This window comes from Colobus angolensis, unplaced genomic scaffold, assembly GCF_000951035.1.
Source record: "Colobus angolensis palliatus isolate OR3802 unplaced genomic scaffold, Cang.pa_1.0 Scaffold61, whole genome shotgun sequence".
Classification (NCBI taxonomy): domain Eukaryota; kingdom Metazoa; phylum Chordata; class Mammalia; order Primates; family Cercopithecidae; genus Colobus; species Colobus angolensis.
This window is the reverse complement of record NW_012119710.1, coordinates 6128732-6148493: the sequence shown is the minus strand read 5'-3', so window position 1 is coordinate 6148493 and position 19762 is coordinate 6128732. Positions and strand designations below refer to the sequence as shown.

At 49.8% G+C, this 19762-nt stretch overlaps 1 protein-coding gene across 1 annotated transcript in view; it reads right to left on the bottom strand.

The window, feature by feature from the left end:
* Positions 1-1571: 1571 nt before the first annotated feature.
* The window catches only part of P2RX3 (purinergic receptor P2X, ligand gated ion channel, 3), a 32332-nt gene continuing 14141 nt past the window's right edge, over positions 1572-19762 (bottom strand). The window contains exons 9-12 of the mRNA XM_011963399.1: positions 4063-4156; positions 3728-3793; positions 2726-2803; positions 1572-2281 (exon numbers count right to left, since the gene is read on the bottom strand). Coding sequence (XP_011818789.1) covers positions 2168-2281; positions 2726-2803; positions 3728-3793; positions 4063-4156 — 352 coding nt within the window. The 3' untranslated portion in view covers positions 1572-2167. The remainder of the gene's footprint in view (positions 2282-2725; positions 2804-3727; positions 3794-4062; positions 4157-19762) is intronic.

The window sequence follows — 19762 nt, the reverse complement described above, 5'->3', positions numbered from 1 at the left end:
AATAACAAACCATAGCAGACTCACCAGGGTTGGTGTGAGGATCCATGTGATTATGTTGGTGATTGTGCTGAGTAAACCATAATGCAACAGAGACAAGGTAGCTGTTTTTATCACGACTGATATTAACCCTACATCTAGCACACAGAAGCGGTAACTTAGTCCAGATATGGGGAGGACAACCTCAGGCTCACACACACTTGCTGGCCGGCTCCAGAGGGGCTGAGGCACCTGCAGGAGGACCACCTCCATCTGAGTGAAGGGGAAGGGTTGGGGGGAGGGTCCCTTCAGGACACCACTGTCTCCATCTCCCCATTGGAGAGCATCCCTATGACCCCAGCCTCCCAAGAACTGGATTCCCCAGGAATGCTTGGGGACTCCCAGGTGGAGAATGTAGTGCTGGCTTCACTGATGTCTCTGCTGGAGAAGCAGAGTCTGGTCAGATCTCCAGGCACTGCCCAATTCCCAAGGCTGACCCTGGGGAGATACGCCCCACCATCCTGGGCATGAGGCTGTGGGTTAGGGCAGAGTGAGGGAAGGCGTGCTGAGCCTTATGTGGAGACGATCTTACCCTTTCTCCCCCTGGGGTGGGGGGTCATCGGGCAAGGCCTTTGCAAGTACCCACCGTTTGAGCCTCCTGAACTACTCCTGAAGCTGTCCCCTTCTCCACTTCCTGTGCCTTGTTTTGAGGGGCCGCCCTCCATCTACAGTTGAGCTGGTGCTGCTAAGACCTCACGATCATGCCTACTCTAACTGCCAAATGCAGATTTATCGTGAAGCTATCAAAACATTCTTTAGGCTCATTCACTAGCATGAGCCCCTTCTAACACCTAATTTTGTATTCTTTCTAAAGAGATGCCCCCAAATTGTATATGCTTAGGATTCACAAAACCTAGGTCTGCCCCAGAGCCCTGCCCTGGGGCAATCTCTGGGCCTCTCACTGTAAGAGAGGCCAGAAAAGGGGATAGAGGATATCTGGGTCAATGGACCCAGCTTCCTGTTCTTGCCTCCTTCCCTGAAGGGCAGGACATGTGGGTTCCTTTTTGGCCATGAACTGTGGCACTGAACCAGTCACTTTCCCTTTCTGGCCTCAGTTTCCTCATCTGTAAGCAAGAGGGTTAGATAAGATGGTTTCTAAGGCCCCTTTAGCTTCTAACCTTAGAAAACAGGGCACCTTATTAAGACCCTATGGGGACAGGCCTGGCCGACCCAGCTGAGCAGCTCACAAGGCACCAGGCCTCACTGGAGCCTTTTCACCGATGTTGGAAACGAGGACCGCTGAACTCCTGGAACAGGGTCCCAGCCTATGACAGGACCCCGGGTCTGGGAATCAAATCCCCAGAGCTCGGGGCCAGATGTGTGTGGGTGTGGGGTCCCAGAGAAGAACAAGAATGACCCCTTCCCTGGTTTGGGGAGAGAGCTGTGGGGTGTGATGAGGAACAATTCACCGACAGCCATGCCTTCGGTTTCCTTCTAAATTTGGGACCCACCCAAGTCAGAGACGGGGTCCCTCACCACTGTCTAACCAGTCTCCCTAAAATGCAGCCTTTGTTGCTGGGAAAGGCACGGGGCTCACTCTTTACTAACCGAATCATGGTCAGGGCAGAGGCGGCTGAAGCAGCAGGGCTGAGGCCCCCGGGAGTTCATTCTTCTCTCATGGGGTGTGGGTGATGGAGTTAGTCAGACGGAGGTTCACATCCCAGCTCTCTCACATCCTGACTGTCTGGCCTGGGGCAAATGACTCAGTCTCTCTGAGCCCTGGTTTATCTTCAAAACAAGGGAAACTAATATGTACCTCATAGGATTATTCCAAGGATTAAATGAGATAACGTGTGTGAAAGTGCCTGGCACCTGGTAGGCCCTTGTGGCCATCTGTTCTACATTATCATCTCTACTCTTTGGGAAAGGGACGGTTCAGGTGCTCCCGCCCCAGGGGTCCTAGGAAGCAGATGGGGTCAGGTAAGGAGTGAAGGTGAGACTGGGGTCTCAGCAGGGGGCACTGCCTGTCTGCTGGAGCAGTGGGAGGCCCAGACACCTGGGTCCCAGCTGTGCTCATGGAGTGAGCAGCAGAAATGAGAGCCCCTCTTCCCTCCCATGCCCCCTTGCTCAGGCAGGGTCCCCTGTGGGGAGGCCTGGAGCCTTTGTGAGTGTGGGTCCCTGGAAAGAGGCCCTAGTGGCCTATGGAGAAGGCCCCCGAATCGGTGGACTGCTTCTCCGCCGTGGTCTGGTCGCTGGGGTACACTGGGTTGGTCAAGGTGGCGATTTTCAGTGTAGTCTCATTCACCTGCAGGCAGAAGAGCTGGTGTTGCTGAGTTCTGACTATGGGCAATGTCCTCCTATGTGACGCCATTTGCCAGAGTCAGCAGTGGGTGCCCATGACCCGGTCATGAGGGGAGCCAGGATGTCTGTGTGATCCCAAGGCCCCTCCTGTGTACCCCGAGGGCAAACAGAGCCTCCATTCATCCCATGGCCTTCCCTAGTCCTGCCCCAGAAATGGAGAGGGGAGGTGACGGGGTGGAGACCTTGACAGAGATGACCCATAGAACCCCTAAGATTCTCTGCAGAGCCCAGTCTTGGCCAAGTCTTCCCTTGTCTGGACCCCAAATACTCATTGAGGCCTGGTGAACTCCCCTTCAGAAGGCCTCAGAAGGGGAGCCACTGAGAGTCCCTGTCCCACCTGCCCTGCCCACTCTCCCTTTCATCCAAGGGTGTCCCTCCCCCAACTCACCTCCTCAAACTTCTTGGCCTTGTATTGATCGGCACCCTTGAGGAAGTTGAGTAGGATGATGTCACAGAGAACAGTCCCCTGGAGGAGGAGAGGCAGGGTGGGCTCCAAGGGGTGCCCTGGGGTGGGTGGGGTCAGGGTGGCAGGAAGTGCTGGGCTCAGGCAGCACCCCCAAGCTGCCTAAACAGTGGGCAGGACATTTCCCCCTCGCAACACACTTTTGGGATAGTGCTATGGTTTGAATGTCCTCATCCAAACTCATGCTGAAACTTAATCCCCAATGTGGCAATATTGACAGGTGGGGCCTTTAAGAGGCGATTGGACCCTGCGGGCTCTTCCCTCATGGATGGATTAATCCGTTCATGGATTCATGGATTCATGGATTAATGGGCTATCATGGGAGGGGAGCTGGTGGCTTCATAAGAAGAGGCAGAGAGATCCGAGCTAGCACATTAGCAGACTGCAGGCCAGGGTGGGGACCAGTCCTCCAGGGAGGCCTGACTGATGTTCCCTCTTAGAAAAATGCCCAGGGACTTTGCAGGATGTTTCAGGGATGCCTTCCCAGCTCCTAGGGGTGACCCAGACCACAGCTGCACAGAGAGAGGACTGCGTGGGGTGGAAGGGTGGAAGTCCCTGAAGGCAGGCTATGTGCCCACCCTGCCACGTGGGCTCTGTTCCTCATTAAGGCATCTCAGGTCTGCAGAAACCCAGAGCCTCCTCCCCCAGCTACACGGTGAGAAACAGGAACTCTGTAACAGGTGGAGCCTCCTGAAAACGGGAAGGCTGCTTCCGGAGGTAATGAGCTCTCCATGACTGGAGACGTTCCAGCCAGTGCCGACGCAGCAGGGTGGTGGCCAAGGAGACTGAAGCACCTGGCAAGTGCGGGGGGTGGGGACTTTACGTTCCAGGCAGAGGCAGAGCTGCCCCCGTCACTCCCCTGCCTGCTGGTGCCAGTCTGGGCCCCACTCTGGCTGGCCCGTCAGAGCCTGGAGGGGCTGAACTCACCACTCCCACAGAAGTAAAGGCCGCCACAGAGCTGATGATGGTGGGGATGATGTTGAACTTGCCAGCCTGTGTGCACAAAGACCAAGGCGAGTGGGCAGAGGGCCCACGGGATGGGGGTGAGGCCTGAGGCTGCACGTGGAGCCAGAAGGGTGCTTCATGGATCAGTAGGTCCCTCCCCTTCACGGCACAGGTGAATCGCTGGGAGAGTGACCCGCTGAGGGTGTCAAAGCTGGCCAGCAGCAGATCCCTGCCCCCCAGAGGAGCTTCTTCAGAACCCGAGAGGTGGTCCGGGCTGCCTCCCCTGTCCACCCCATCTGCCTGGCCCATGGACTCACATTCCCGTACACCAGCACGTCGAAGCGGATGCCAAAAGCCTTCAGGAGGGTGCGGTACTCACTGCCGTTCTCCATTTTGTAGTACTTGGCAAACCTGGAGGTCAGAGGCAGAGATGGGTCCCTCTGTGGGCTCCTTTCTCTCCCGCCTGAACCTTCCGGGTCCTCCAGAGCCCTGTGTCTTCGCTCACTGAGCAACCCTTACTGACGGTTTCTGAGACACCTGCCACGCCCCTCCCTGTGTGGTTAGCTGACCCCTCGCACAAGCATCATCTTGGGGGCTTCTTATAAAAGCAGATTCCTGAGCTCCACCCGGAACCCACAGAATCAGCATCTCTGTGGGTGCAGCCCAAGAACTTGCCTTTTATTTATTTTTATATTTTTGAGACAGGGTCTCACTCTGTCGCCCAGGCTGCAGTGCGGTGGTGTGATCTCGGCTCACTGAAACCTCTGCCTTCTGGGTTTAAGCGATTCTCCTGCCTCAGCTTCCCAAGTAGCTGGGATTACAGGCACGCACCACCATCCCTGGCTAATTATTGTATTTTTAGTAGAGATGGGGTTTCACTGTGTTGGCCAGTCTGGTCTTGAACTCCTGACCTCAAATGATCCACCTGCCTTGGCCTGTGCTGGGATTACAGGTGTGAGCCACCATGCCTGGCCAGAACTTGCCTTTTAAATAATTTCCATCAGTGATTCTGATGTGTTAGAAAGCTTGAGCCACTGCTGGACTCCAAGCTTCTTCAGTTCCATTTGTCTGGGTCTCCCAGAGCCCAGCTCACTCTGTTTATTTGAGCTCAAAGCCTGGCTCTGCCGCTTACTGACTGTGCAACGTTGGGCCAGTTACTTAACATCTCTGAGACTCAATTTCCTCATTTGCAGGTGGGAATAACACACAAAAGTCCTGCTTCATAAGGCTGCCATGAGAACTGAGTGAAACCACACACGTCAAGGGTGTAGACAGTGCCTGGAACACGGTAAGCACTCAGGAAACACTCGCTGATGTTGGCCATTGTTATTGTTAACATTTATAGAGCAGTTTTACAAGGCGCTTTCAGACTTCTTGTCTCATTTCACCCTTGCAACAAACCTTTGGGATAGTGCTGTGGTTTGAATGTCCTCATCCAAAACTCACGTTGAAACTTAATCTCCAATGTGGCAGTATTGACAGGTGGGGCCTTTAAGAGGCGATTGGACCCTGCGGGCTCTGCCCTCATGGATGGATTAATCCATTCACGGATTAATGGATTAATGCGCTATCACAGGAGGGGAACTGGTGGGTGTGTAAGAAGAGGAAGAGAGATCTGAGCTATCACATTAGTACACTCAGCCCTGCTCCACGTGACACCCTGCGCCCGAGACCGCAATCCCCACCAGTAGGAAGACTCATCAGATGCGGCTGGCTCCACGGCCTTGGAATTCTCAGCCTCTATACATGAAGAAATAAATTCCTTTTCTTTATAAATTACCCAGATTCAGGTATTTTGTTAGAAGCAATGGAAAGTGGATGATTATAGATAGGCATGTGATTGCTCTGTTTTTCAAACGAGGCTCTGAGGGGTTGAGGTGACTTGTCTGGGGTCACCCAGAGCTGGTGCTGAGTTCACCAGCTGGTGAGCTCAGCACTAGATTTGCCCAAGTCCAAGACTTTGACCCCTGCACCTTCTCTGCCTTGGCTTCTGGGTGCCATGAACTGTGCTGGGGACTTCGGAAAATGATCCCATTTCATTCTCACTACAAACGGGGGTTAGTGTTCAACACAGAGGTGAGTATTCAGACCCCCATTTCGCAGATGCCTATGGTAGGGAGGAGATCTGCCTGTAGTTTCGCAGTTAGTGAAGTGTTGGGTTTGGGATTCAAATCGCATCAGTCTTTTGACTTCTAAAGCCAGTGAACTTTCTGCTGTGTGGCTCTGCCCATCACGGGCCAAACTCTAACATTAGGAAAGTGTCACCTCTTTGGGCTACTGTCCCACAGTTGTAAAATGGGTTTCTCATGCCAGTAACCTTGGAAAGTGGTGAGGATTAAGTGACATCAAGGGAATGAAAGGGCCCAGAAGCTCCTTAGCCTTGTAGGGTCAACATTGTTCTCTCTCAGTGTCTCCGGTCCCCACAGATTCCCAGGCCTCTACCACCAGGGGTCTGAGAAACTGATTCCCTGAAAGTGTTCAGTGATTGACGTGATGCTCCTGACAGGGATATTTGCATTTGAACCTGTACAGCAGAGACAAGGAAATGCTCAATCCAAGTGAACCAATCATGGAGGGATTACAGGCATGGGAGGAAGATAACTTGTGATGGGGAAGAAAAACGTCCGCCGCTATCTGCTCTGGCTGCCATCTGGCAGGGGGGCACTCTGGAATCAGGCAGAAATGAATCTAAATCCTGGCTCTGCCACTTGTTAATGTGGCCTCTGGGGTTCCTTTAGCCTTCAGGGTGTCTGTTTCCATGTCTATAAGCACAGGTGTGCTCATGCCTCACTAGAAGGTCTGTTGGTGAGACAGGGTAAACGTGGACATCATTGAGATTCTTGTGTTAGAGACTCTGTCTGCTCCTCCACACCTATTCTCTGTCCCTTCTGTGCCCACTTCTGGGCCCTGAGAGCCTGGTCTGCAAAGACTGCTTTGGCCTCCATTTCCAGGTGGGTTCAGCCAATGGAAGGCACTGACAGGAGATCAGGGGGCAGGGAAAAAGAAAGACCAGGGCACTGAGGTGGCTGGGCAGCCTGGGCATTTTTTCAGGTTCTGGGAATTGCTCCTCTCCTCGCTCCCGCCAGCCTAGGTGGTAGCAGCTTGGCCTCATTGCCAGCACAGAAGCCCTTCACTGGCCTGGTTAGTTCCCTTCCCTTTACCTCGAATGCACCTTTGTGTATAGTCTCTTTATTCAATCACCCCTGTGAGACCACCCACTGTTTCCCCTCAGGACACCTACCCTGACCACTCCCACTTTACAGAGGAGCAAGTTCAGTCCTAGAGAGCTTTATCTGGGTCAGGAGGGAGCACTGGAGAATGGGTGACACATTTTCTCTCTGCCTGTGCGTGGGCATGAGCAGAGCTGGTGTGCCTGAGTGATGTACCTGTTGCTCGAGTAAGGCTAAGAACAACTCAGTGAAAAAATGGTTTCCAGGGGAGCCTGACCTGGGAAGGTGTTTCCTTTTGGGCTGTGCAGCTGAGGGAGAGGCAGGGGAGGCAAGAGGATCCCAAGAAAGAGTAAGACCCAGAGTAAGAATGAGAGTGACCCTGAGAAGGCAGCAGAAAGAAGTGCAACCACTTAGCTGGAAGAGGGCTTGGAGGTCAGGGAAAGAGGGGAGGGGCTAAGCCAGCTTTAAAATGATGCTAAGTTCAAGTCTAGGTGGTGGAGGAAGCTTCACAACCAAGGCAAAACAGAATGAATTCAAGGTGCAGCAAAAGGAGAATAATAGGATGGACACAAGAGAGGACGTCATTTCTATAAAGACGACAGGGTCTAAGAACATAAATTCTTCAAGGAGGACTCTCAAGATATTTTAAAGAAGTTTGCAAAAGAAGTATCTGGAGAGGGCAGAAGGCTCCAGGAAGTCCTTACTGTGGCTTTCAGATTGTCCTGAAGGTAAGTACAGACCATCACTGTCTCCATGCCCACTGTTAATAGAGCAGCAGCAATATAGGTGGTTCCTTAATATGAGCATCTCCACTAATCTCATGAAGACTACACTGTTGTTGACCCATTGTACAGATGAGGAGACAGGTGAGAAGGTAACTTGCCAGAGCTGGGATTCTAATCCATACTGATGCCTCCAAAGTTCATGCTCATGCCCCTTGAACCGTCCTGCCTCTGAGCTCTTGGAGGCTGTTAAGGATAACGCAGCCCTTGTGCGAGATCTCAAAGCCTTCTAAATACTGTGTTCTGTCTCACGTCACTGGAGAATTCAAGGCCCTTGTCTCGGAGATTTGGCTTCTCATACCCATGGGTAGTGGGCAGGGGCGAGAGGCTGGGTCACAGATGTTTGGCTAGAGCAGAGGCTGGGCCTGTGATCCTGGAATCTTCACTGCTGGCCGAAAGCTGCAACCGTGAAAACGGCTCCGACAGTGACATCGACTTGGAGAACAAAAAGTCGTATCCTGGGCACTGCCGTTCAAAGTGAGGGCTGGCTAAATTTATCCTGGGAAGGAATGTGAAGGGAACAGGGAGAAAAATCAAAGCGGACTTGGTTTTTCTCCAGCACCTGCCTTCCAAGAGGCAGTAAGCATGGTAAGATCATTATCTCACCAACCACCCACCCTCTGAGGAGGGTTGGCAGGGACTGGTTCTCTTCCTGGGTGGAGGGAGGAGGAACAGAGCTCAGGGAGTGTGGGCCCAGGCTGCAGACAGGAGGGGTAACCCAGGAGTCCCAGCTTCTGCACTCTTCTGTGGCTGACAGGGATCACAGAATCTGCCCACCCCTGTGGCAGAGACGGCTCATTGGTCACCAGGGTCTGGTTACCTCCTCTCTTTGCGGATGATTAGACCACATTTCCCAGTCCCCTGCATTTAGCTGCGGCCCCATGACTAGTTTTTGCCAGTGAAATGTGAATGGCAGTGAGGTCTGTTCCCTCTGGACTGAGGTGGTTTAGAGCAGTGTACCTTCTACATCTTCCCTCTCCTCACCTGACGGCCAGTTGCTCAGGAGCCAGGAGAGGACTCTGTGACTCTAGAGAGGCTGAGTCAAGACGGCAGGAGCCTAGAGCCCTGAATGACTGCGCGGAGCTCCCCACCCCCACTGGCCCACAGTGCACTGTGCCCTAGGCAAGACATCCACCTTCATATTAAGTCACTGAAATGAGGGGTTTGTTTGTTATAACAACTAGCAATACTAACCCTGACTGTTACAAACTCCCAGAATTTCATGGGCGAGAGATGTAATTTGCCAAGGGACAAAGAAAGAGCTGAAGTTGGAGAGTTACTCAGGATTAGACAGAGGGCACAGTCCCTTGATGCTACGTCCCAGGAGTAAACCCTCTAAGGAGGCCCTACGGGATCTGGGTGTGGTGCTGTGGCTGTTGTGAATTAGCTTCTTGATCTTGGGAAAGTCACTCGACTTCTCTGAGTTTTTTACTTCAACTGAAAAATGGGAGGAAAAAGAGCTCTGAGGAGGATGAGTTGAGAGAGTGTCCATATATAGCCAGTGCTTAAAACACATCCCTTTCTTATCCTAGCATAAAGATAAAATGAAACAATATCTACGCTGACTTTGATCATTACACTCTCCTGGCTCCTGTAGATAATGATATTAGTAATAATGACAGCCAGCATCTACTGAGTGCTCCTCTGTGACCAGACACTGTGCTACGTGCTTTATGCTTATTAGCTCATTTAATGCTCACAACCACCCCACTGCATTTAAGTACTGTTGCTATTCCCATGTCACAGCTGAGGAATCAGATCAGAGAGGTGAAGCAACTTGTCTAAGGTCACAAAACCAACAGTGAGTGAAGCTGGGATTCGAACCCAAGCAGTCTAGTTGTCGGACCCACACTCTTAGCCAGCATTCTACACTGTTCTTTGGTTGCCTGATTTCTGTTAGGTCATAACCAATTTTGTTCTCCAGCTGGGGCATCTTTTTGCATTTGCTAGGTGGGTCTCCATACGCAGAATCCCTGGCTGGGAGCAGAACAGGAAGCCTGGCGGGCCACGCAGTGTCAGGACAGAAGGACCCTGCAGCCTCCTCATCTAAAAAGCGGAATGGCTCAGCTACATACACTATGCCCAAGGCTTATTTCCCCCAAGTCCTCTGGTTCTTACCAGATCACCTTTTTTTTCTTGGTTAGGATTGGGGTTTGTGAGAATGACAGCATCATTTGATACCTTGGCCCCCCCGACCTGACCCAGTCCACCTGTATTATCTGCAGGCTCTTCTTCCTGCCACACACTCAAGTTCCAGCCACACCAGACTACCTGCCTTCCTGCATTTCCTGAACACATCCCACAGACACAGATGTCCATGCTTTCCCCCATGCTGTTCCTCTTGCCTCCCTTTGTCACCGTGCAGACTCCAATTCATCCATTAGTGCCCAGCTCAGATGGCCTATCGTTCTTTTAGCATTCAACAAATATTTGGAGCACATCTACTCTGTGCCAGATACTGTTTCAGGTACTGCTGATACCTTGCCAAGCTCTGCTGTCATGAGAAGGAGAGAAATACTAATTAACCACACAAGCCCATAAGTAGCTAAAATCAGATATAAGGGAGGGCTGGGAAGGAGAGGAGTGCCATTCTATGAGCATGGTTAGATGTCTGACCTAGGCTGGGGGTTAGGCAAGGCTTCATGTGAAAAGGACCCTGAAACCAGAAATACCATTTAATCCAGCAATCCCATTACTGGGTATATAACCAAAGGAATATAAATCATTCTATTATAAAGATACAAGCATGCATGTTTATTGCAGAACTGTTCACAATAGCAAAGACATGGAATCAACCCAAATGCCCATCAATGATAGACTGAATAAAGAAAATGTGGTACGTATACACCATGGAATACTATGCAGCCATGAAAAGGAATGAGATCATGACCTTTGCAGGGACATGGATGAAGCTGGAAGCCATCATCCTCAGCAAACTAACACAAGAACAGAAAACTAAATACCACATGTTATCATTCATAAGTGGGAGCTCAACAATGAGAACACATGGACACAGGGAGGGGAACAACACACACTGGAGCCTGTTGGGAGTATGAGGGGAGGGAGAGCATCAGGATAAATAGCTAATGCACGCGGGACTTAATACCTAGGTGATGGGTTGATAGATGCGACAAGCCACCATGGCACACGTTTACCTATGTAACAAACCTGCACATCCTGCACATGTATCTCCGAACTTAAAATTAAAAAAAAAAAAAGAAAGTGACCCTCAAGTTGGGGCTTGAAGGATGGAGAATTAAAAGGGCAAGAAGGCCAGAGGTGGGGGCCGCTTTCCTGGCTGAGGGAACTGCAGGCCCTCTCATGGGAAAGAACGTGGTGTTTCTGAAGCAGCTGGAAGAGGGTTGGTGGGCTGGTGGGTAGAGGCAGATGGAAGTGGCAGCAGCTGGGTCCACACGCCCCAGTTGGCAGGCAATTGTGTGCATCTCTTCCCAATTCCACGTTTAGTGACTTTACCCTGGTAGCTTGAAATTGACCATCCTGGAGTATTTACCTCACAGAAATCCAGCAAATGCTACAAACCAGGGCTATGAGCTGAGACTGGGACATCCCCCGGGGCTGCCTTTTCTGTCTCTATTAGGATTCAGGCCTCTACTACAGTATCTGCCACACCAGACTATAGCTAATAATTTGGACTATGGACTGTGGACTATTAGCCATATCTCACTGTTTCTTTCTTTCTTTTTTTTTTTTTTTTTTATAAGACAGAGTCTCGCTCTGTCACGAGGCTGGAGTGCAGTGGCGCGATCTCGGCTCACTGCAACCGCCACCTGCCAGGTTCAAGTGATTCTCCTGCCTCAGCCTCCTGAGTCACTGAGATTGCAAATGTGCACCACCATGCCCAGCTAATTTTTTGTATTTTTTTTTTTTTTTTTTTTAAGCAGAGACAGGGTTTCACCATGTTGGCCAGGATGGTCTCCATCTCCTGACCTCGTGATCCGCTCACCCTGGCCTCCCAAAGTGCTGGGATTACAGGCATGAGCCACCGCGCCTGACCTCATATCTCACTGTCTCTGTTTGCCCAAAGGCCTAATGCCCACAGTAGGGGATTGAGTAAATGCTTGCTAGAAGAACAAATGAACTTCTGGGATTCTTGACATCTCAAAGACTGAGTTTAGCTAGGTTGTCCTCAGGGCTCCCTCCTGCTGTCGCTGATTTCCCCAAATGCTCCTAATTCTGCAGGTGGAGCTAGTATAAGGTGGTAACAACAGGCTATTTCTCTCCCCAGCAGAACACGGTTAGATTCGGCAATGAGGTAGGTGGGAAAGTGGGTGCCACTGGTGGGAGCCAGCCTCTCGATGGGGGCAATGGGGGAAACAGTAGGAAAATATATGCAGGACAGTTACTCCTGCTAGGCACTAGGCTAGAGGCTTCCGCACCTGTTGTTTCATTCAGGACTCACAGCAACTGAACGAGGTAGCTGGCGGCTTAGGGACTTTGAAATGAGATGGTCCTGGGCCTGAATCCTGGCTATGCCACCTAGTTTATACGACCTTGGGTGAATTACCTCTCTGAGTCTGTTTTTCCATCTGTAAAATGGAGATGAGAGCAGTAGCTGTAGGGTTGCCTAGAGGATAAAATGACTCTGGAATGAGAAGGTTGAGCACAGTACCCAGCACACAGCTTTCTATTAATATTGTGTACTGGTCATTAGGCAACATTCCTGATTTTACAGGCTGGGGAAAGGCACAGACATGCTCCATTGGCTACTCTGCCCGCAAAGGGCACAGCTAGGATCTGAATTCTGGCTGCTTGACTCCAAAACCCTTGCCTACCCCTACGGCCCCCCTAAGAGAGGAGCCAAAAGGAGTTCATTGCAGCCTCAGTGGGCAGGGAGCTTGTTAAGCTGGTGTCTGTGAAAACACTCAGCTGTGGAGAAAGCACAGCACGGCTGTGACTGTGATGATGCCATAGGCATCAGAGGAAAGAACAGAGCCCGAACAGCTGCCAGCGCCGAGCTGGAAAAGGGGAAAGCAGCCCCAGAGGCACAGGCAGGGCTGGAGTTGTCAGGGTCGGGGGCTCCTCTGACAGGCGGGGCTGGAAGGGCCGCTGGAGCCCAGACACTTGAAGGGAAGCGGGAATGGTTGCCTGGTGGGCCGAAAACTCTGCACTTGCCCCGGGAGCCAGTCTCTGTGGAGCCCTGCAGGTGGACCTCTGCAGCCCACATTCCCTGACTTCCTCCCCGCTGGTTTCTGGGGAATTTGGTCAATGGGCAGCACTGGCAGGGGGACCCAAGGGTGGGAAGAAGGGGATGGGGTATGTATCCGGGGATGGGGTATGTATCCACTTGCCGCTTCCCTGCTCTGCCTTGATTTCGCCTGTGGCTGCGTCACTTTGACCGTTGCTCCTGTCAGGTACCCCAGCTCAAAGCCAGGCTCCCACTGCCCCCGCGCGGGGGTGGCAGGTCTACAGTGGTGACGGCTTCCCTGAGTGCCTCGACTCCCATGCTGGTCCCTGTTGCGTAAATTTCTTCACAAACCCCAGCTGAATGTGCTTTCCCTCCAGGGCCTTCACTGAGACACCCCTAGCTGTGACCAGACAGGACACCTCTAACGCAGGACTCAATCGCATGATTTTGAGGCCTAATAGTGCTGGGATGTTGTGCGTGCATGTGTGTGTGCGTGTGCTCCCTCGTGGCATTACCAGCAATAGATAAAGAATGAGTAAGTACAAACGTCAATTACCATAATAAATCATTTGTCAGATGCGCTTCTGCAGGGCAGGGCTGCAGCTCCATTCCAATGTGATTGTGATAGGTCTATAAATAATAGTGCATGCTTCAGCAGCCCAAATTTCCGCAGCCCTTCCTCACACACCCACACACGTTTGATTCAGACTTTTAGAGCTTGAAGGAGCCTAAAAGATCATCATCTTTAACCAGCCCATTTTACAGAGGTGGAAACTGAGGCCCACAGAGGCGATGAGATATGCTTTACATCACATCCAGGATGTACAGCAAGGCCTGAACTGTAGCCCACAGCCTGGGCTCCCTCTGCTTTACCTCTGCTTCATCTTGACTATCCTCAGCTTGCCCCAGCACAAAATAATTTTTTTTTTGTATAAGCATTTTTGTTATTTGGATTCAAGTTTATCATCACCATATTAAAACTTGCTTGATTCTAGGAACTGGTATGGTTCATCTCTGCGTTCACCACAAAGCCCAGCATGTGATATAATCTGGAAGTTGAAAGAGACCTTCAAAGTTATCCCTGCATTATCTACAAAGGGTTTCCCTGCCGATGCCTGAATACATTCAGTGCAAGGAAACTTACTACCTGTAGAAGCAGCCCAAATTTAGCTCTGGATAGCTCTAACTGTTAGAAGTACTTCCCCATGCTGAGCTGACATTTGCAGTCGTCAGCAGTCAATAAACGTTTGCTGAATGGAGAAGGGTTTTTTTATCACGATGTACAAATCCCTTGGAAGCTCTCAGACATCTGTTTAGAAATGATCCATCCTCTCATGGAGTGGTGGAAATTCCTTCTTAAAGCAGGGACACGTAACTGTTACAGCAGCAGGAAAAACAGCAACAAACTTGCGGGAGCCGGGTTTGACTTGCAAGGGAAAACTTGGGCCTGGAATTTGGGTTTCTAAGTGAAAGTGGTGGTGTTCTCAGCAAAGCTTTGCCTGGTGGGAAGTAATTTTGCCAGCTGAAATACACTTTTACAGTTGATTTCATACTGATAGGAAAATATCTCCTGGCAGACTCTTTGCTTCAGGGTGGGGCAACATCCTTAGAACAGGCTGGAGCTCTTCTCCTTAGAGAAGGGCCCAAAGCCATACTTATTTATTCATATTCCAGGCACTAAATCAACCTCAAAGGCAAACATTTAAAAAAAAATGCTTCTTGTTGATCTTTTAAAAATGCATTACTATTAATTTATCTTTAATTAATAAGGTAGGGAAAGCTCAATGGACCTGGAGCCAGAACATGTACCTGAGAGCCAGGTTACTCGCTGTCTGTCCCTGAGAGGGATCTTTTTGGCCTCAGTTTCCTCATCTGTAGAATGGGAGTTACCATACTGGTCCTACTTGTGGTTACAAGCACAGGCTCTGGAGCCAGGCTGCTAGGGTTTGAATTCTGGCACCAGCAGTAGGAGCTGTGTGGCCTTGGGCAGGTAGATGAAACCCCTGAGCTCAGGTATCCAGTTCTAAAACGTTCTCTTGAGCTGTTACATCTTTTTTTATTTTTTTATTTTTGACAGAGTCTCACTCTGTTGCCCAGGCTGGAGTGCAGTGGTGACATCTCAGCACACTGCAACCTCTGTCTCTGGGTTCAAGAGATTCTCCTGCCTCAGCCTCCTGAGTAGCTGGGATTACAGGTGCATGCCACCACGCCTGGCTAAATTTTTTTTTTTTAGCAGAGACGGGGTTTCACTATGTTGGCCAGGGTGGCCTCAAACTCCTGAACTCGTGATCCGCCCACCTTGGCCTCCCAAAGTGCTGGGATTATTATAGGTGTGAGCCACCACTCCTGGCTTCAAAATGTTCCCTCTTCAGGGTCAACAAGATAATCCACAAAGAGCATCTGCTAATTCTCTAGCTCACTGGTAAGTGTTCAATGAGTGTTAGCTAGTATTTTTTATGAATAATACTGGTTGCTGTGAGAATAGGGTAGGCATGAACATGATAAAGGGCTGTCTAAATCCAGGATCACTCTAATTGCATCACTTCCACTGAAACCTAAAAAAGATGAAGAAGAAAATGGATTATGGAGAATTCAAGCAAGTACACTTCCCATGGAAGAGGGCCTTCAAGTGTTTCTGTGGAAATGATGGTGCTGGCTGCTTTTAACACATATTCTATGGCTTTTGGAAAGAGAAAAATCCAGATTGTAGAGAAAATGATCAAAGCCAAGGGTGCACTTCGATTCTGTCTCTGTCAGTTGGCCTAAGATCTTGCTGATCCACACGTTTTTGCCTGGAAGCAGGACAGGCGCCAAATCTCCGAGCTTCATGAAAGCTGCTGTGGGTACATTTCCAACATGAAACGATCACTAGAAACACCTACCGCACCAGGAACATCTAGCAGCTGAACAAGTGTTTTTTTGTCCCAGACACCGAGAGAGGAAATCCAAAACTGCGTTGCCTTTTAGTAGCAAGGCTGTCTTAGGAACTCTCAGAGGAGAAACAAGAAATCAGGCATTTTGAAATGCACTGTTTCGATTCTCTCCCGTCAATCACACCAGCCATCACCACCGGGTATATCTCTTACGGCAATTTTTTTTTCCTTTTTTGCAAGCCATGTGATGGCGTAAGGTATGCTGGAAGCAATGGATATAGATCAAATCCCTGGGTTTGAGTTCTGATGTGCCTCTTAATTAGGCTGTATAATCTCAGGCAAGTTTCAAAATCTTTCTGAGCCTACCTTGGGGGGTGGGGAAAGATGGTGAGCTGTGAATCCTGTCAAAAATAGGTGTGAAAGGGCGTTGCAAACTTAACTCTAGGGCTCTTAATCTGAGGTGCAGGGATAGGCTTTCATTTATTATTTATTTTTTAGAATTTTAAATCTTATTTTTATAGAGAAGGAGTCTTGCTATTGCTGCCGAGGCTGGTCTCAAACTCCTGGCTTCAAGGGATCCTCCCGCCTCAGCCTCCCAAAGTGCTGGGATTACAGGCAGGAGCCTCCACACCTGGCGACGGGATAGGCTTTTAGAGGGCCTCAAAGTCTTGGAATTTTATGCTGTATAAATATCAATGCATAGAATAAGAACTGGAAGGAAACTCATTAAACTGTCCCAGATGTTAACTCCCTGCAAAGGGTGCAGGCCTAGGGAATGAAGGGGGCTTCCCATGTCATTACTCTGTATATAACAGTATTGCTTGGATTTATTTCTCTGAGAATGTATTTATATCTTATTTGTAGAAATGAAATAACTTGGCTAGGCGTGGTAGGTCACGCCTATAATCCCAGCACTTTGGGAGGCCAAGGTGGGTGGATTACTCGAGGTCAGGAGACCAGCCTGGCCAACATGGTGAAATCCCGTCTCTACGGAAAACACAAAAAATAGCTGGGCGTGGTGGCGGGCGCCTGTAATCCCAGCTACTGGGGAGGCTGAGGCAGGGGAATTGCATCAACCTGGAAGGTGCAGGCTGCAGTGAGCAGAGACTGTGTTACTGCACGCACTAGCCTGGGCAACAGAACAAGCTTCTGTCTCAAAAAAAAAAAAAAAAAACAAAGAAAGAAAGAAGAAATAAAATATCCTTTAAGAAGATAACTTGCCTGTGAATTTTCTCATGTCTATGAATACGTGCATCTTCCTTTGATGCATCTTCCCCACTTTCATCGGGGACATAAAGCAGTTAGAGACCTCTGAAAGTTAAGGAAGGGCTGTGATTTCACAGATGAAAGTCCGTTAGGACTTGTCCTGGACATCTCTGCAGTTGCCCCTCTGGTCCACGCTCCTCCCTTCCTCACCCTGCCCTGGGCTGCCTCAGTGGGCCGCTTTGCCTTAGCTCTGGCTTCCGGTGAGGCTCTCCCGAGTCACAGCCACATGCCAGGCTGTCCTCTGCTCACAGCTCTGTCCGTCTCCATGTTCCTGTCACTGCTTCCTCTCCTCACCTCTTCAGACCTGGGTGGTAACTGGTGTCCTGTTTCTGGCCCTGGTACTGCACTATCCTGTGTGGTTTCCGTACACCCTGCCCACACCTTTGAAGCAGTCCCTTTATTAAACTCTCCTCAGATTACCCAGTTAGAATGTGCCATCTGTTTCCTGCGGGGACCCTGACGGATACAGTATTTTTAATCTGTCATTGCACCATCAATGCCTATACACTCACGCATACACACACACAGACACACTCACTCTCAGCCTCACACATTCACCCACTAACAAATACACCCACTCTCACTAACTCACATGTGCACACACACACACACACACACACACACACCATCACCTGCTCCCAGGACTTTGGGAAACACAGTACCCTGGTTAAAGTCCTGTTCCTGTGAATCGAGGGTCTACCCGGGCGAGAAATCTCGCCAACAGAGAAGACAGCCTCCTGAAGAGCTGCAGGGCTCTGCTGAGAGCGCCTTTCACTTGTGCACCACTGAACTGGCGACTTTCAACAGTTCTTATTTTTAGACATTGCTGCACTTTGTCTGCTAGAAATCCAGATGACCCCACCGACTGCAATCTCAATATGCTTGGAAAGAGGCTTCATAAAAATACTAAGTTAAAGCAGCCCACAGAGTCTTTAGCCACACAGAACAGACCAAGGAGTAAAAATAAAATCTCTCCACTAAATTTCAGGTAGGGGAAGAACAGAATCTTTAGGTGATCACAGAAATAAAGATGAATTTGCATGGACAGCACCAAGTACACTGGGGAGGAGTTGAAGGGAGAACATTTTGGCTCAATTTGAGGTCACCTTTCCAATGACTGGAGCGGGCCACTTTGCTTGCCACGGATATCAGATATCCCCCAATGTCAGGGTGATGACATGGGCCCTCTATAAACTCTTTTAAATCACAGGGGTCAAATTAGGAGTTGAGATCCAATGACCTCTGAGGCTACTCTAAGATGCCCCCTTTGGAACTTCTGCTTTCTCATCTGTAAAGTGACCCGCCTTACTTTGGGGGACTGCAAGGGAACTTCAACAGCTATAAATTCTCAAAATCTCTGATTCTGCAGGCAAAGAGCTACAAAAAGTAGGGGCGGGGGGAGTGACATTTGGAAGAGAGCTGCGAATGTAATTAGTGATGGAAATGTGAATCTCTAGCTGCCTCTGGATGTCTTAGTTAGCAGATTCAAACAAGGCCGAATCTTGGCTGAATAATTCCATTCCCTCCAGAGCAAACGGCAACAGTAGGGGTGTTGAAAAATCTGCCTCTGTTGGAGGGAGCGGCAAATGAATTTGTTTGGGAGACAAAAGGCCGGGCTATGAATTGTACCGCCAGCATCTGCTAGTCTTTAAATCTCCCTGGAACTTGGATGCTTTGTTTTTAAGCAGGGATGAAAGTGTCGACCACATGGGCATGCTTTTTTCCTGAGGATTAACAAGTACAAATGTCCCTAGTCTTCCTGGCTGGGGTGGAGATCATCCAAAGAAATATGTTTTGAATCCAGGCTCCCCCTCTTGCTTGCTTTGTGACTTTGAGAACCTTATCTAACAGTGAGGCTCCATCTTCTCCTCTGTAAAGTTGCAGGGAATATTGTAGCACCTACTTTGGAGGGCGGGCAAGGAACGCTGAGCTGAAGCACACAAAGCGTTTTGCATACAGGGTGACTAGTATGGTTTCTACCGATAAGTAGCTTGGTGAGATTCTAAAAAACAGTGCAAATTTTACCATATCATAGAAAGTGCACTGTGAGCCACACTGAACCTGGCTTTGTGACCCTTTCTCTCCTATTCGAGGATTCAGAAAGACGGCTTTGCAGCCTCCCACTCATGGGCTCTTAGCTTAGCCTTGGGTGCCAGTAGTTTGAGGGTCACATCAGGGTGGTGGGTGGGCACCCAGGTGAAGGGACTGGAAGGGGCTTGGGCAGAGCCCTCTGCTTGCCACGGATATCAGATATCCCCCAATGTCAGGGCAATTACTTTGGCCCTCTGGAAACTTTTAAATCAAAAGGGTCAAACTAAGCAGCTTTGCCTCCTTCTCTGGCCTGGAGGGCTTTGTTGGAGGAGCCAATTATCTGAGATCCTAAGAGGGGGTGATTTCTCTTAGGCCTCTGGGTATTACGCAGGCAGGGTCTTTGGAGATACTCTGTCCTGCCTCCCCAAATACCCTCCAAGCTTATTTAGGACCAGGTCTATCTCACATCCTTCTGTGCTCAGGTGGGGAGGGAGGGAAGGCAGCTGCAGTGCAATAAATTGGAGATAAAGCACTCCGGACCAATTTTTCTTTAGATGAGAGATGCTGTTCTAAAACTGTATGATATCAGTAGTTGGGGGTCTTTATAATATTCACATTCTTCATAAGCTTTCCTGCCAAATGAGTTATTTGGAGGATTAAAGAATTCCCAATGGCCAAAGGGAAGTTATGTAGATGAAAACTTGCATTTTAGATCATGAGAATTTTATTAATATGTTACTATTTTAAGC